Genomic DNA, 16,265 nt, shown 5'->3' on the forward strand with positions numbered 1-16,265 from the left:
CCACGTTTTCAAAAGGGTGTATCTACAATGTCTCAGGAAGAGCTAAGTGTGCTATGTTGAGACATTCAGAAAATTTGGAGAGGGATTTTGAACCAAATTAAAACGCACTATGTTCATTCTGGTTGTCAGACAGGTTTACCTTCAATACCTTAGGAAAGGCTAAGGTAGGGTAAAGGCACCGATGATTCGATAGTTTTTGTAAAAACAAACCTTTTCTACTCTGGAAGGCTTAACTTAAAGACTTTTGATTTGAAAAGGGTTTCAGTATGTATGAAAAATATCTAGGAATCTAACTGTTTGATTACAGGTTTGAAGTTTTATTAGAAAAGGGTACAAAACTTTGATTTTTGAAATTAGAGCGTTTTCACCAACGAATTCAACAGAGCAAAAAAATTACCTGTTTTCAACGTAAGTCGGAACCCAATTCGACACATTTCTAAATATTTGGGGAATGTTTGTGGGTGGATCCTGGTGCATTCGACATGCCTATTCTTTTTACTTTATTTCTTCGTTTCTCATCAACTTTGTTCAATGGGTAAACGTATAAGAATACTATTCAGATAGTGGAAGGAAAAAACTGAAAAAAATTGTCTCAAGTATAGGAACAAAATTGGATAATCATACGGAGTGTAATCGTGTGACCTAGGTCATATGACTCTTTTTTTTCAAAGTGTTGCATATATGCCACAAGAATAGCATCTTCAAACGCTATCTAGAATGGCCAAATTCTTCTCAGCTATAACAGTCCACCAAAGATTTCTTTGTTGTTCACAGTGAAAATGTTGTAAACATCTGGCCATTTCAAAGTTACTCTACCATTTTAATCCTCTTTAAAACTTTTGGTTTTGACTATCCTTTGTCTGGAAAGTCCAGAATCCTTGAAATATGTATGTCTTACTTAAGATTATTAGAAATGTGACACCAAGGAGTTTAACACGTGTCACTAGCATTTTGGGTGGGATATGGTGTAAGAAAACGGGAGTGAAAACTTACTGTCATTATATTTGACTTAGTGGAATTTACTTTCATACGTATATTCTTAGCTTCATCCAAAACATGGGTAGGATTTTGAGGGGGCCACTTTTGATTTTTCTATGACATACTTCAAGGATCAGCAGGTCGTCTACATCTTAGCACCTTTGAGGAAATCTCTTGCCAATTTCATTAATCAATACTAGATATAAGAGTGGTCCTGACAAGGTTCCTTGAGGAATTCCAGGCTAAATAGGGAGGGGTTCAGAGAGAATATTTTTGTATTTTACAACTTGGGATCTATTTGGAAGAAAACATATACAAAATTTATTAAGAGAGGGTCTACTTCAAAGTCTCTCAGTGATAAATGAATGAGAGTGCTGTGATAAACCAAGTTGAATGCTTAAAAATATGAACATGGTATGAGGCCAAGCAGTAGTTCCTCAGTCGATGGAAAAACCTAGCATCAAATCAGTAAAATTAGGATTTACAAAAAAAACTTTTTTTAATGTTTCTTTCATATGAAATATTATTTAAAATAATAATCATCAAAATCTCTTGTTGTTGAGAAAGTACCTGTAAATTTGACAACTGTTTTGTCAGAGAACCCTTGAATTTCGACATTAATTGTTTCTCGTCTGTTTTACATGTTCAGTGAAGTTTCAACAGAGTCACCTATATTTCAACAGGGTCTGTTGCTGTTGAGAATTTTGACAAGATTACTACAAAATATTCTCAAAAGAAATGAATCTCATCATAGAAGCCAACATCTACATTTGAATTCGACTGAAGGAACATTTTTAGTGGCCTGGTTTCCGACTACCTCGGATAAGAATTTTCGACACTTGGAACATAGTTTCGTCAATATATGCTGCCATTTTAGATCGAAATCAAATTGCTTTATCAGGTGGCTTTTATTAAGAAAAAGCCCACCGTGGCTAAATTTTAGAGAAGATCAGATGTATCTTGACGCATTTGCGATGATCCTAACTTTTTTATAAAAAAAGGTAACCAAGTAATGACAGTTTAAACATTACACTGCAAAAAAATTGTTGGGAGCTCATTTTGTGTTGAAAACAGGAAACGGACTGAGTTGAATATTCTTTTCTTATCTGGGTGTATCTGACATAGTGTCCACGTTTCGCATTGTCAAAATATAACGACGGCTTCAAGAGACGGCGCTTCAAATCACAACTAAGCAGAGTTATCTTGTTTTGAAGGAAAATTTCGACAGTGGTTCCAAAATTCAACTGTTAAATCATTGGTGCCTTTACCCTATTATGTGGAAGATTTTGAACTAAACCAAAAGACAGTGTGCGCGTCCAGGTTGTCCCGTATCTGTAATATTACAGAAACGGCTGGGGTTTATTAATTTAATCCCTTCAACGAATGTCGAGGGAGATTGTCAACTAGATCAAAGGACCCTATGTGAATCATGTAATGAAAAAAACGTATCTGCAATATCTCAGGAGCAACTAAGTGTATTAAAAGTAAGACAAAAGACTTACCGAAACAAGATGTTGAGTCTTCAAATATTTGTAAATTAAGGTTGGTTCTGTAAAATAAATTTAAGCATGAGTTCAGCACAATGAATTTTAAAAGTGTTTTTTGTACATGTCAGAGTATACAAGGGCCCTAAAAACAGTCCAGTTCACAAAAAAAACTCCAAACTTTGCTGTTCTTACAATTCCCATAAAACTAAAGAGTCACGAAGAAAACACGAAATTACATCTCTACAACACACGTCTCATGGATCTCTATAACAGCTGGCTAAAAATTAAATTAAATTCTAATACTAAATTTTCTACCCTTAAATGAATAACTTGAAAGAAAAAACTATAATGTTAGTAAGATCAAAGAACCTTCTATGTTGACCTGCTCAACAGAGGGGGGGGGGGATTATCCCAGCATACAGATCTTTCCTTCCTAAGGTGCATACCTATACATTCACCCAGTCCAACCATTTCACAATAAAACAAAACCCTTACAGCAAGTATTGGAGCCCTCAAATGTGCAAATGCAAAGCCGTCTAATGCTGTAGCATAAAAGATGTAAGCGGGAAGACAACATTCAATACAAATTTAGTGGGTTAAATAAGAATTCCTGTATATGAAGATGGAAGTTCCCTAGAACTCTTTAAGTGCCCCCCCCCCCCTTTAGGAGCATTTTGAAGGAAAACAAGAATAGTCAATTAATTACTACTTATCTGAAGAACTTTTGCACCATTAACATAACTGTTATATTAAACCTTAGACAAGCCAAAACCAGCAATAACAAATTTAACCTAAAACAAGACACAGATTTTGACACACCTTAAAGCCAGCAATGCAATAGCCTTGAAGGACCAATTACAATCCTTTTCCCTGTTGGTGACTGGGAAATAAAAATGGATATCCTAAACAGCCTCAATAGCAAATAAGAAAAGCATACATTTTCAATCCCATGCTTCCAATGAGGACTGCCACCCAAAAGAAACGGAATTAGTGGAAGAGATGAAGAGAAACAGAAAATAAAATCTTGGAATTTCAGAGAGGATAACTACCCTAAAAATGTAACTCCTACGGTATATTTCCACAACAATTCCCTTTCATTGGGGAATTGAGTCCTTACAACAGAAAAACAAGGTAATTCACTGAGTCAATAAGCATAAACATTGTTTTTTTTTTTTTTTTTTTTTTATTCAACTGTCATTCTTTCCACAACAGAGTTAATCTCAGACTCAATAAAGTTATGCTTTACCCTCCATTTATATAAATTACCTTATTCTGATTGCAAATACAAAGAGTTTGAAAAAGATATGTGAGTCAAATTGATTTTCATAAATATATATATATATATATATATATATATATATATATATATATATATATATATATATATATATATATATATATATATATATATATATATATATATATATATATATATATATATATATATATATATATATATATATATTATATATTAAAATCAATATATACTATCTATGTGTGAGTAATAACTATGTATGTATTTATGTTGTTTTTTTTCTTGAAAACGGCTCCATATTATTTTCGGGAAAATTGGCATCTTGGGATATTCTTGCATAAAAAAACGATGTAGATAGGTCAGAAGTCTGAGAAAACTCGTTAAGAGCCTTAATTTTGGTTTTTGCAAATGACGCCATGTACTATGTTATTACATCATGAAACATTTCTTATGACATCATGTAAGTATTTTGTTATAAGATGTCATGCATAGCATAAATAAGATTGTTGGGTTTCCAACGCAACAGTTATTTATATAATATAATGTCTTTTGGAAGGCCCAAAAACGAAAATTTGCAGTTGCAGTTACTATAAATGATGATTCTTTAAAACCAACACCTGAATTATCAAAGGTGATAAGATATGAAATTTGACAACCCGGACCATCAATTGCGACAACACCAATACGGACAGCTGAAGCAAAGGTCATTGCTAGATTGTCTGAAGTAATCAAAATCCAAAAACGTAAAATATAAATACTTTTACTTTTATAACTTTAATAAATTAAATAATATTAACATTTTGATTACTAAATATTAGTATATGTATATTAAAATGACAATGCACATTCATTTGTATTTTTTTCAGTAAAGTGCAAATTATTTTCTGGCCTTGGGAAGGCATAAGGGTTTTTGAGCCCAACTTATGTTAATTTCAGCTCGTTTTGATTTTGACTCAGTTATTTATTGTAATTTCTGTTCGTTTTGGGTTTCATTTATTTATCGATGCTGATTTGGGGTAGTTTCGCGCTTGGTAGATTATTCGATTTTATTTTTGCTCATTTTTTGTTTAATGGAGTTCTTTACTTTTCTTTGAAAAACTTATTTTGTGGAAAGTTTTTTTTTAATTAATTTCTATTCGTTTTTTATTGACATCGTCTTTTCAGGGAAAAAGAAAATAAAACTTTAAATCTTTTCTTTTTTTTAAGACTTTATAGTTTGGCCTGCTATTTGTATGCTGGCTCAGCAATTTTAACAACATACACCCTTTTAAAAATCTGGACATAAATAGTAGTGTTTAATTTAGTTTCACACCTCCTCTAGTTGACCTGAAATGGAAAACTTGATACCATTTGCAAAAAAATCTGTTTACTTTCTTTGATAGCTTAAATACACTTAAGCTATTTTGATTTGGTTAGATTTTAAGAGCAGAAGTAGCCCTAAAAGATTGAACATAATACCCTCAGTCATTCTTGGGATACTGCTGAGATGCCTTATTGTGAATTAGCATTAACCCAGTGCATTTTGATTTAATATTAAGGCAACATTTAGTTCTTAAACATAATTGGCAAATGGGAGGGTAGGCGCGTGAGGGGGACTAGTTGCCCTTCAATCACTTTCGACTATTAAAGAGGGAATCAGCCCTTTCTATTTACAATCGAATGAGCCCTTTTTGAAGTTACCACAACTCCTTTGATATGAAGTGCCCTGGTCTAAACAACAACAACAACAACAACAAAAATAATACATTATACCCACATCAATCTTTACTATAAAAATGTCAAGTCTTCCAATCACTTTTGACTATTAGAAAGGGCACTAGGCCTTTCAATTTCGATTTCTATAAACACCTTGTATGCCCCCAGGGCATAAATTACAACCCTTACCCTAAGGGCTATTAGGGTGGTTGTCATCCTCTAAGACCTAATTTCCAGAACTTTCAACTATGTTGAACAAAATGGGTATCTCAAAATTTTGATTGGAAGTATTTGGGGAAATGGTGGGCGTGAGCGGGTGTTAGTTGCTCTCCATTCACTTTCAACTATTAAAAATGGCACTATCCCACTCAATTTCCAATAAAATGAGCCCTTTTGAAGTTTCTATGACAACATTTTCAATAAAAACCTTACATGCCCCAAGGGCATAACTTACAACCCTTGCCCTGAGGGCTGGGGGGGGTTGTCATTCTCAAAGACCTAATTTCAAGAACTTTCTACTATGTTGAACAAAACGGCTATCTGAAAATTTCGATTGGATGTGTTTGGAGGAATGGTGGCCCCAGGGCATAACTTACAACCTTTACCCTGGGGGCTCTGGGGGGTTTGTCATCCTTGAATACATAATTTCCAGAACTTTCAACTATGTTGAACAAAATGGCTATCTCTAAACTTGGATTGAATGTTTTTGAGGAAATGGTGGGCATCAGAGGGGAGTTAATTACTCTCCACTCACTTTTGACTGTTAAAAAGGACAATTTCAATTTCCAATCAAATGAGCCCTTTTTGAAATTTCTACAACAACTTTCTATATAAACCTTATATGCCCCCCATGACATAACTTACAACTGAGGGCTCTGAGGGGGGTTACCATCCTAAAAGACCTAATTTCCAGAACTTTCAACTACATTGAACAAAATGGGTATCTCAAAATTTTGATTGGATGTGTTTGGGGAAACGGTGGGCGTGAGAGGGACGTTATTTGCTCTTCAATTGCTTTAAACAATTAATAAAGGCACTAGTCCTTTCAATTTCCAATTGAATGAGCCCTTTTGAAGTTTCTATGACAATGCTTTCAATTAAACCTTATATGCACCCCAGGCATAACTTACAACCCTTGCCCTGAGGGCTGTGAGGGGGAGTGGTTGTCATCTTTAAAGACCTAATTACCAAAACTATCAACTACGTTGAATAAAATGGCTATCTTAAGATTTTGATTGGATGTTTTTGGGGAAAAGGTGGGCGTGAGAGGGGGTTTGTTGCCCTCAAATCACTTTTGTCTATTAAAAGGGGCACTAGCCCTTTGCATTTCCAATCAAATGAGCCCTTTTTCAAGTTTCTACAACATAGCTTTCAACATCAACCTTATATGCCCCCGGGGCATAACTTATAACCCTTGCCCTGAAGACTGTGGGGGGGTGTCCTGCTCAAAGGCATAATTTCCTGAACTTTAAACTACGTGGAACAAGATAGCTATCTCAAAATTTTGATTGGATGTGTTTGGGGAAATGGTGGGCATGGAAGGGGTGTTAGTTGCCTTCGAATTACTTTTGACTATTAAAAAGGGCACTAGCCATTTCAATTTCCAATCAAATGAGCCCTTTTTGAAGTTTCTATGACAAAGTGTTCTATAAAAACCTTCTAAGCCCCCAGGGCATAACTTACAATCCTGAGGGCTGTGGGTGTGGGGGGGGGGGGTTGTCATCCTCAAAGACCTAATTTCCAGAACTTAAAACTACGTTAAATAAAATGGCTATCTCAAAATTTTGATTAGATGTGTTTGGGGAAAAGGTGGGCATGAGAGGGGGGTTAGTAGCCCTCCAATCACTTTCAACTATTAAAAATGGCACCAGCCCTTTGAATTTCCAATCAAATGAGCCTTTTTTGAAGTTTCTATGACAATGCCTTCTATAAAAACCTTATATGCCCCCAGGGCATAACTCACAACCCTTGCCCTGAAGGCTGTGGGGGAGTGTCCTCCTCAAAAACCTAATTTATATCTGGAAATCAACTACGCTGAACAAAATGGTTATCTCAAAACTTTGATTGGATGTGTTTCAGGAAAGTGGTGGGCGTGGAAGGGATGTTACTTGACTTTCAATCACTTTTAACTATTAAAAAGGGCATAAGCCACTCCAATTTCCAATTGAATGAGCCCTTTTTGAAGTTTCTATGACAACTTCTTTGATACAAAGTGCCCTGCTCTACAGGAAAAAGTAAAAAATAATACATTGTGCCAACATTGTTCTTATATCCCCCCAGGGCATAAGATAAGATAAGATTTATTGCTGAAAAATGGATATCACAAGCCCAAAAGGGTCGAATTCGCACTTTAGCGTCAAATACAGCGAAAAAAGAACATCAAAAACAAACAATCAAACAACAACAGAAGATTTTAAAAGGTTCAATGTAAAATAATTAAAAACTTTAAAAAAAAAAACAAAGTACAAAGTAAAATAATAAAATTAGACGCCCAACGTCAAGTAAGAAAAAATGCCCCCCCCCCCAAAAAAAAAAAAAACAAAAAAAAACACGTAAAATTAAAAATGGGCTAAATTATAATTAAAAAAGAAATAAAAGATATTTAGTGACGTAAAAACAAATATAAAACCTCCAAATTTGCAAAATGGGCATTAAAATTAATAACTATGAGGTAAAGAGTGAGTGAGGGGGGGGGGCAGCGGAGATTCAGTGGTTGAAAATGTCAACTATGTGATAAAAAATATTCCTTGAGATAAATCTCAAGGGATAAAAGTTCTTCTATATCTTTCAGTGCAAACTCTTAGTGGGGCGAGAAGGGGGATTTTTGTTGACACAGAACGCGGGAGGCGGGGTCGAAGGGGTGAATATTGACCGGGGAAAAGGGGAGTTGTTCGAGGGTTATGAAGGGCATTGTTAGCAAAACGCAAGGTAATTTTTGCTCTCCTTTCCTTAAGGGAGACAAGGTTAGCTCTCCTGAGAAGGGAAATATAAGGTACTTTACCCTCATTGAAGATAATTCTTAGGCACCTTTTTTGTACTGCTTCTATTCTGTCTGACAATTCAATGGAAATGCCAGGATGCCAAACAGGACAGGCGTACTCAAGGGTTGGGCGTACAAATAACAGGAAAATCCTTAAAGTGCGATTTAGGGCATTAAATTTTTTAAGGAGTTTAAGGAGGGAAAATGCAGCATTTGCACGTTTTAAGATGTCATTAATATGACAATCCCATTTTAAGTCGCTTGAGATGGTAACGCCCAGTAATTTCATAGTGGTAACGGACATTTCAGGGGGGATTGGACAGGAGAAAGAAGGGGGAGTTTTAAGGAAATTAATAGTAAGAACAGTTGACTTTAAAGGGTTGACTTTCATATCATCAGTAAGAGCTTTGGCTAATATCTATTCCAAGATGTACATTGGGTTGCTTTTGGAATTTTTGGAACATGTCTCTAAGACAGTTAGATCATCAACGAATTTCCATCTATTTGGGAAATAAACACCAAGGTTGTTTATCATTGTAAGAAATAAAATTGGACCTAAGAGGGTTCCTTGGGGCACACCATTATAAATTGGGAAGGGATCAGAATATACATTCAGCTATTTCACGACTTGCGTTCTGTTAGAGAGGAAAGATGCAATTATTCTAATTAAATTAAGGTCAACTTGAAAGTCATTAGATAGCTTTTCTAATAGTATATTGTGGTTGATTAAATCAAAATCTTTTTGCAAGTCAACAGTGATAACATTGAGCCAGGTATTGGGTTTTTCGAGTGTGTTGCATATTGTGTCCATAAACAAGATAGTGAACAAGATAGTGGGTGGTAGAAGTAGAGCGTAGGTTTCCGAATTTTCTTTGGTCAACATTTGGGATTGTCTTTACTTTCAACCATTTAGCTAAAACACTTTCATATAATTTCGAAAAAACTGGAGTAAGAATAATGGAATTGACAACATCAAAATATTGATTTTTACCTTTCATTTTTACTGCAGCAATAAAACCTAATTTCCAACAATTTGGAAATTCACCAGTTGATGTAATTTCATTAAAAAGTAAGGACAAAGGCTCTGAGAGATTGTCGGCAAAGGCTTTAATTAGTACAATTGGAATGTCTAATGGACATGTACTACACTTTTTAATGTTCTTAATTTTTGCCTCCGCATCTGAGGGCAAAATAATGGGAAAATTAAGAGAGCACAAATCATAAGGAGTGTAAAAAAAAAGGGTAGGGAGGTTCTGAACTACGGAAGAAAGAAACCTGTTCAGATCATTGGCTGTAACTGCAGGGTCTTCTTGGAAATGGAAATCTATATTATTATGTCTTTTCCCACAAATTTTCTTTATTCTATTGTACCAGTGTTTCGGCTTTGTAGAAAATAAATCCTTGACTTTGCATTTGTAATATGAAGAAGCATATCTACCTATTTCTTTTTTTATATGTTTAAGCAGTGAGTTCGCTTCGGATGTTTTACCACTCTTTAGTAGATTCAATTTAATTCTAATTAGTTTTTTCAATTGGCTAGTAATGTATGGTTTGTCATTAGAATGTTTTTACTTTTTTCACAGGGAAGGAATTTATGTATTTTGTTTTAGTCAGATTTTGGAATTCTGAGACTTTAAAATTAATGTAATTTTTTCCTTTGAGGGCCAGCCAGTATTCATTGGTAATCCAAGATCCAAATGTTTAAACGCCATCATTGGAAATTGCGTGATAAGAGAACTCAGTAACAGAAAAAGTATGATTAAAGCTATTGAGAGGCTTCATTAACAAACGAAAATGGTAACTTCCTCCTAACGGGGACAAGGGGACAGGAGGGGCATAGAAAGCCTGCATATTGGTGCAAATCAAGGGTAGAATTTCCTTTTATTGTTGGTATTTTTACTATTGTTTTAAGTTTAGGAAACTATAAAGGGGACTCAACTTTAAATCATTAGCATCACCTACTAAGAAAATACCAGCGTTCGGGAATTTGCATAGGATGAAGTCTGCACTACTATGCAGTTGTTGGTAGAATTGCTGTCTTTGTGCAGCGTTTTGATTTGGGGAGTAATAAAAACAGCAAAACGCAATCAAATTAAAAGGACATGGTAAAACTTTGGGTCTTACACTTCCAAATGATTTCATTATAATCTGAAAGGTTGGGAGTATGATTTAATTTAGGAAAGAGATAATTATTTACAAATAATAGTATTCCACCTCCTTTTTTACCTAGGGGGTGATCATGAGGACGAAGTTTTATGAATTGGGAGTATTTATTGATTTTCAATAAATCAGGGTTCTGTGCTTGGACCTCAGTTATGGCAATTACATCAATTTTGTGTACTTGACAGAGGGCCTCTAGCTCAATCAATTTGTCGAAATTCAGGCTTTCGGCGTTCGTAACAAGGAACGTTGGGAAAGTAAAAACGGTTACTAAAGCGAGCAGTTTTTTGTGTGTTAATTGTAGGAGGCAGTGGGGGTGGGAGGACCGTGGACTGGGAGAGGAGAGGCATCTTTTTCGGGATGAAGGCTGGGACTCGTTTGAGAAGCAGGATTAAAAGGCAGGGCTGGACCCGGCTTGAGAGAAAAGGATGACAGCGGACAAATCATGGGGATATTATTAAGTAGGGATTTGGGGGGACATAAGTTAGAACTAAAACACTGGTTTACACTCGAGTCACGTAATTCGATGCTTCCATAACCCGAATGGATGGAAGTAGGGTCTTCTTTGTGGTGATAGAATACAGTGGGGGTCTTAAATTCCCCGGAATGAGCTGGTGGTGTTGCTTCAATGGACACTGGTGTGTTACATGACAGACTCGGTGACTCTCGTTTTTTGACAGTTTTCTTGGCAATGTTGGAGGGGGGAGAATTTGTTTTCATTGAGCTGAACTGCTTGTAGTATCTCACTGACCTTTGATGTAATGGTGGGAAGGTTTGATGTAAATCGTTTTTTGACAGGTCCAAATTGATGAGAGAAGGAATTGGAGGGGGTGCAGACTGTGGGTTTAAATTTTTTTCGGCACTATTTAAGGGCTTTTTAAAAGATTTATATCCATATTTCAAGTGGATTTGACTGCATTCGCCGAAGCAAAGCCCACTTCTAAAACAATCACAAACCCTGGAATGCAAGAGTTTGCACCCAGGGACACTACATTCATTCTTCCAATAATAATTCATGCACAAATGAAGGTATTTACATGACTCTTCATTCTTGCAAATCCCTCTCCAGGCATATTTGCATATACCTTTATTAGCATTAACTTATTTCCTGGATATTTCATCACTAGTATTGAACTCACACCTAGCTTTACATGCATAATTAGGGTCAATTTCAGAATGAACTTGACCTTGAACACTTGTGCCTGAGAGGGGATTAAAACCAAGACAGTTTAATCCTTTAAACACACAAACTTGTCTTTTTACCTTAGTTGAACCGGAAATCACTGGATTCGTATCAATAATTTTGTTTTTGACCTTGTCATCTGTTAAATTTTGATTTTTGATGATGTTATAAGGAGCAACATTAGCATCAATAAGTCTTGTTTGAATATTGGTTTTAACAGAACTTGGGGATTTCTCCTTTTTATGGATTGGAAAAGACTAGGGGTTACCAACTCTAACACTTTTTGAAGTTAGGGTGTTTTGGGGGGTTTTGAAGTTAGGTTAGGGTGGATATTTCTATAATAACATTTTCAAGTTCACTCATCAATGATAATAACCGCTGCATTGGAGGGAGGAGGTTTCTTGTCTTAGGTGCAGTAGGGACATTCTATCTGGAAAACAACTACACTGAACAAAATGGCTATCTCAAAATTTTGATTGGATGTGTTTGGGGGAATGATGGGGAAGGGGGCGGGGCTAGTTGCCTTCCAATCACTTTCGACTATTAAAAAGGGCACTAGCCACTCCAATTTCCAATCGAATGAGCCCTTTTTTGAAGTTTCTATGACAACTCCTTCAATACAAAGTGCCCTGGTATGGAAAAAAATAAAGAAAGTAATACATTTTGCCAACATTGTTCTTTACTTAGGCAGCATAATTGTGCTGCCTATGATATAGAATCCAGTATAAAGTCAAACAGAAGACAATATCATGCTTTCCCCTGTTATGTAGAATGATAAAGTCATACAGATGACTTTATGTCTCATTCTTTTACAGAGCAAACTTAAGTAAAGTCATACAGATGATTTTTATACCTCCTGCTATTATAGAGCAAAAATTAAGTCTTATAGATGAATTTTTATTACCTCTTACTATTATAGAGCAAACTAGAATAAAGCCTTACAGATGACTTTGTATACCTCATATTAGTACAGAGCAAACATGAATAAAGTCTTGCATATGATTTTTTGTTGTTTTCTATATGTATCAGTGGGGTAATATAATTTCTTCTGTGTGACATTTTAGTGGATCATATATTAAATAAGAAAACCAAAAAGTCTTCTGTATGATTTTATTCATACTTCTCTAAAACAATTTGATGTTTAAAAAGTCATACAGAAGACTTTATATCATTCTCCATGTTTAAAGAAAACATAATATTATCTATTGTTTGACTTTATAGTGCTTTCTATACAAGAGCAAATGACAATACTTGTTGCTTAGAGTATAAAGAACCAATGACTTTAATAGTCAAATGTTGCTCACCCAATTTGAGTCAAATGAATTTCAGATACAAAACAGTGACCAACTTGAAAGATTCTTAGCATCAGATGGTAGTATCCTAGCAAGTAAACCAATTGGTATTGGTTTTCTGGGTTCATGGCCCATCTGTAACTGTACTTTTCTCCTTTTAAGCAAAAACATTTGTAAACTTTTCAGAAAGAAAAAGCATTGGATGGTATCCATGTGATGGATATTCCCCTCATAACTGTTTTACTACTAAGAAGAAAGCAACCCTGTTTAAAACTGCCATTATTGAGACATTTGAAGCTGCAAAAGGTTTGAAAAATGTAGCAAAGCAAAGCACTTTTTTTTAATGTATTGTAGTTTCAATTTTATAAGCTCTGACATTGATTATGTTGATTTATTACTATTCAGGGCTCCCCATTTTAAGGAGTGTCAATTGGGGGAGAAGATCATTTCCCCTAAATTTTTGAAAATGTCTTTTTTAGGTATTTTTGTTGAAAATGACTTTTAGGGTATTTTTATTAAAAAATGAAAAACCAACAAAATTACTCCTCCTCTTTATTTTGAAAAATAGCAGATTTCCAGAAAAATTTTCCAGAAAAATAGAAAATTATTTCCAGAAAAATAGCAATGTGTTTTTGGACCACCCCTATTTTACTACAACATGATTTAATGTGAGGGCAGCAACAAGAACTCCACCTTCCTGGTCAAATTTTCACCAATAATTTGTCAGTGTAAATTTTTTGTTATTCATATTATTGATTTACAAATAAAGTAAACATACCACTCAATGCCTTTTTTATGCTCTTTACAAATATAATAATCATTTTTGTTGGAAATGAATTTTAGCCCCCACCCATATATATATACCAATTCAGGGTATTTTTTTGCCCATTAGGGGGGTGGGGGGGGGGACGTTTAAAATTACCTCTCATTTACAACCGCAATAAAATTACCCCCCCCCCCCTAGTGTGCAAAATATATACGCTAGATTGGTATATACAGGGGTGAGTGTAAAATTCATTTCTGACAAAAATGATTATTATACTTGGAAAGAGCATAAAAAAAGGCATTGAGTGATATGTTTACTTTATTTGTAAGTCAATAATACAAATAACAAAAATACACCAAATTAAAAATGTGGTCTCTGTTTTGACATGCAATTGAAAAGAAATTATATTTAATATCTCTGATTTATTGAATAAATATCAAGCAATAAGTTACATTTTTAGAATCAGAAGAAAGTTAGCTTTCTGTTAATATGTGAATAAAACTGAAACACTAAAAGGATATATACATCAAAATAGGATAGCCTAACTGATATTTCCAAAAAGAGGTCCTTGTAGGTAACTCAATAAACTAATAGCCTAATTTCAAGTGTTTGATCTTAAACACGGTAAAATTCTACTTTAGCTACTTTTGACTATCCTGGAAGGGGGTTGAGTTAGGAAAATAAAACTTCCACGGATAAGTCTACAGGCTAAAGTATATCCTAGGAAGGTATTTTGAAGCACTTATCTCCAGTCCTTCGCCCTCTGAAGGGTCCTGACATTTGATGATCTTTGAAAATCTGTATGCTATAATAGTGAAACCTTGCAAAATAGATCTTCTGCTTAAATTAAGTGCAACTAAATTGGTTTCAGCTTCACAGCTTTGCTCAGTTCAAATTTAAAGGTTTTAAAGATATGCAAATACATTTCCTAAATTTTGAAAAAAAAACCTTGATATGGCTTAAATTCTAGGACTCAAATAAAAAGAATTGCATTGTCAGAACTAAAGCCAAAGAAAAAAAAACAAGTAACTGAAAATTAAAGTAAATGTTGTTTAGTCAAAATTTCAATAGGTAGACTATAGACCTGTTAAGTAGGCAAATTTCAGGACCCACTAGAGGGAGAAGGAGTGAAGATAGGTACTTCAAAATACCTTTCCGGGACACACTTTAGCCTGTAGACCCATCCCTGAAAGTTTCATTTCCCTAACCTAGCTCCTTTCCAAGATAGCCAAAAGTAACTAAAGTAGAATTTTACCTAGAATTCTTGCCAATTCCCCTTTGGTAACAAGATGTGAGGGTTTTAGTTTTATGTAATTTTGCTCAATTGGATACTTTTTTATACCCTAGGCTAAAGGCCTAGTCTAGGGCTATAGGCTACCAGGCCTATTAGGTCTTAAGTGAGGGCTGAGATGCAGTTATAACAGCAGAAATCATAATATTTGAAAAAACAATTGAACAAAAAATCTAATGGTAGCCTACACTTTTGTCATATCTAATTCCTAACCTAAGACAAGGCTATAATAAACCTTAAAACTTCAGTCAATATCTACAAAATCATATTATTGAGTTAGGACAAAAGTGAATACACTATTTGATGTCTTTTTTTATGCTGATTAAGAATATAATAAGCATTTCTATTGGAAATGAATTTCAGCCCCCCCCCCCTCTATAGGTCAATTCAGGGTTAGGTTAGGTATAGCCTATATAGGGGGGGGGGCGGGAATTAATTTTCGATAGAAATGCTTATTATATTCGTAATCAGCATAAAAAAGGCATAAAATAGTGTATTCACTTTATTCCTAACTCAATAGGCTAATATGATTTCGTAGATAGGCCTATTGACCAAAACTTCTTGTATGTTAATGTAGCCACTTCAGGAAAAGAACCATGCACTAAAACTACCAAGCTTCTTCAAAAAACTTAAAAATTGCAAAAACCGCAATTACTTCCAAATATTCTGTAAAACACATCTACATCTCCCATGTTTCCTTTCTCAAATCTAAGGACTTCAGCACTCCTTTATTTCAAACAAGAGATCCGTGCCGGTAAAACAGCAGTGTTGAACGACAGGGTCAATTCGAGTACGATTTTCGGCGTGTAGAATTAACCTGAAATATGCCCAGTTTTAATCAATTTTACAATTATCTGCGTAACTTTGGTGTAATTCCGTCAAAATCCTGTGTCGGGGGGGGGGGGGGAGGGGACAAATGTAATCTAATTCTCCTAATTCAAATGAAAATGGCAGTAAGAATTAAAAAATGAGTCCTATATTACCATAAAGGCTAATATATACTAAGGAAAACAGGCTTCTTCTCTGGATGCTTGAATTATATAGGCTTATATTAGTTTTGACAAGGTTTTTCATTGAAACCAGATTTCGGATGGGGGGGGGTCAAACTGAGGTCCTTATGAAGAAACTGGGGTCTGGAGGGGGCAGTTGCCCTCCCTGTCCCATAGCAAATTACACCC

General features: G+C 35.0%; 1 protein-coding gene across 1 annotated transcript in view; it reads right to left on the reverse strand.

The window, feature by feature from the left end:
- Positions 1 to 15,836, reverse strand: part of LOC148951638 (uncharacterized) — a 79,232-nt gene extending 63,396 nt beyond the window's left edge. The window contains exons 1-2 of the mRNA XM_089091171.1: positions 15,743 to 15,836; positions 2,481 to 2,527 (exon numbers count right to left, since the gene is read on the reverse strand). Of these exons, the coding sequence (XP_088947297.1) occupies positions 2,481 to 2,527; positions 15,743 to 15,779 (84 nt within the window). The 5' untranslated portion in view covers positions 15,780 to 15,836. The remainder of the gene's footprint in view (positions 1 to 2,480; positions 2,528 to 15,742) is intronic.
- Positions 15,837 to 16,265: the final 429 nt, after the last annotated feature.

The sequence above is a fragment of the Artemia sp. Qi Xiang Cuo genome, chromosome 6 (genome assembly GCF_049724085.1).
Source record: "Artemia sp. Qi Xiang Cuo chromosome 6, ASM4972408v1, whole genome shotgun sequence".
Lineage (NCBI taxonomy): Eukaryota > Metazoa > Arthropoda > Branchiopoda > Anostraca > Artemiidae > Artemia > Artemia sp. Qi Xiang Cuo.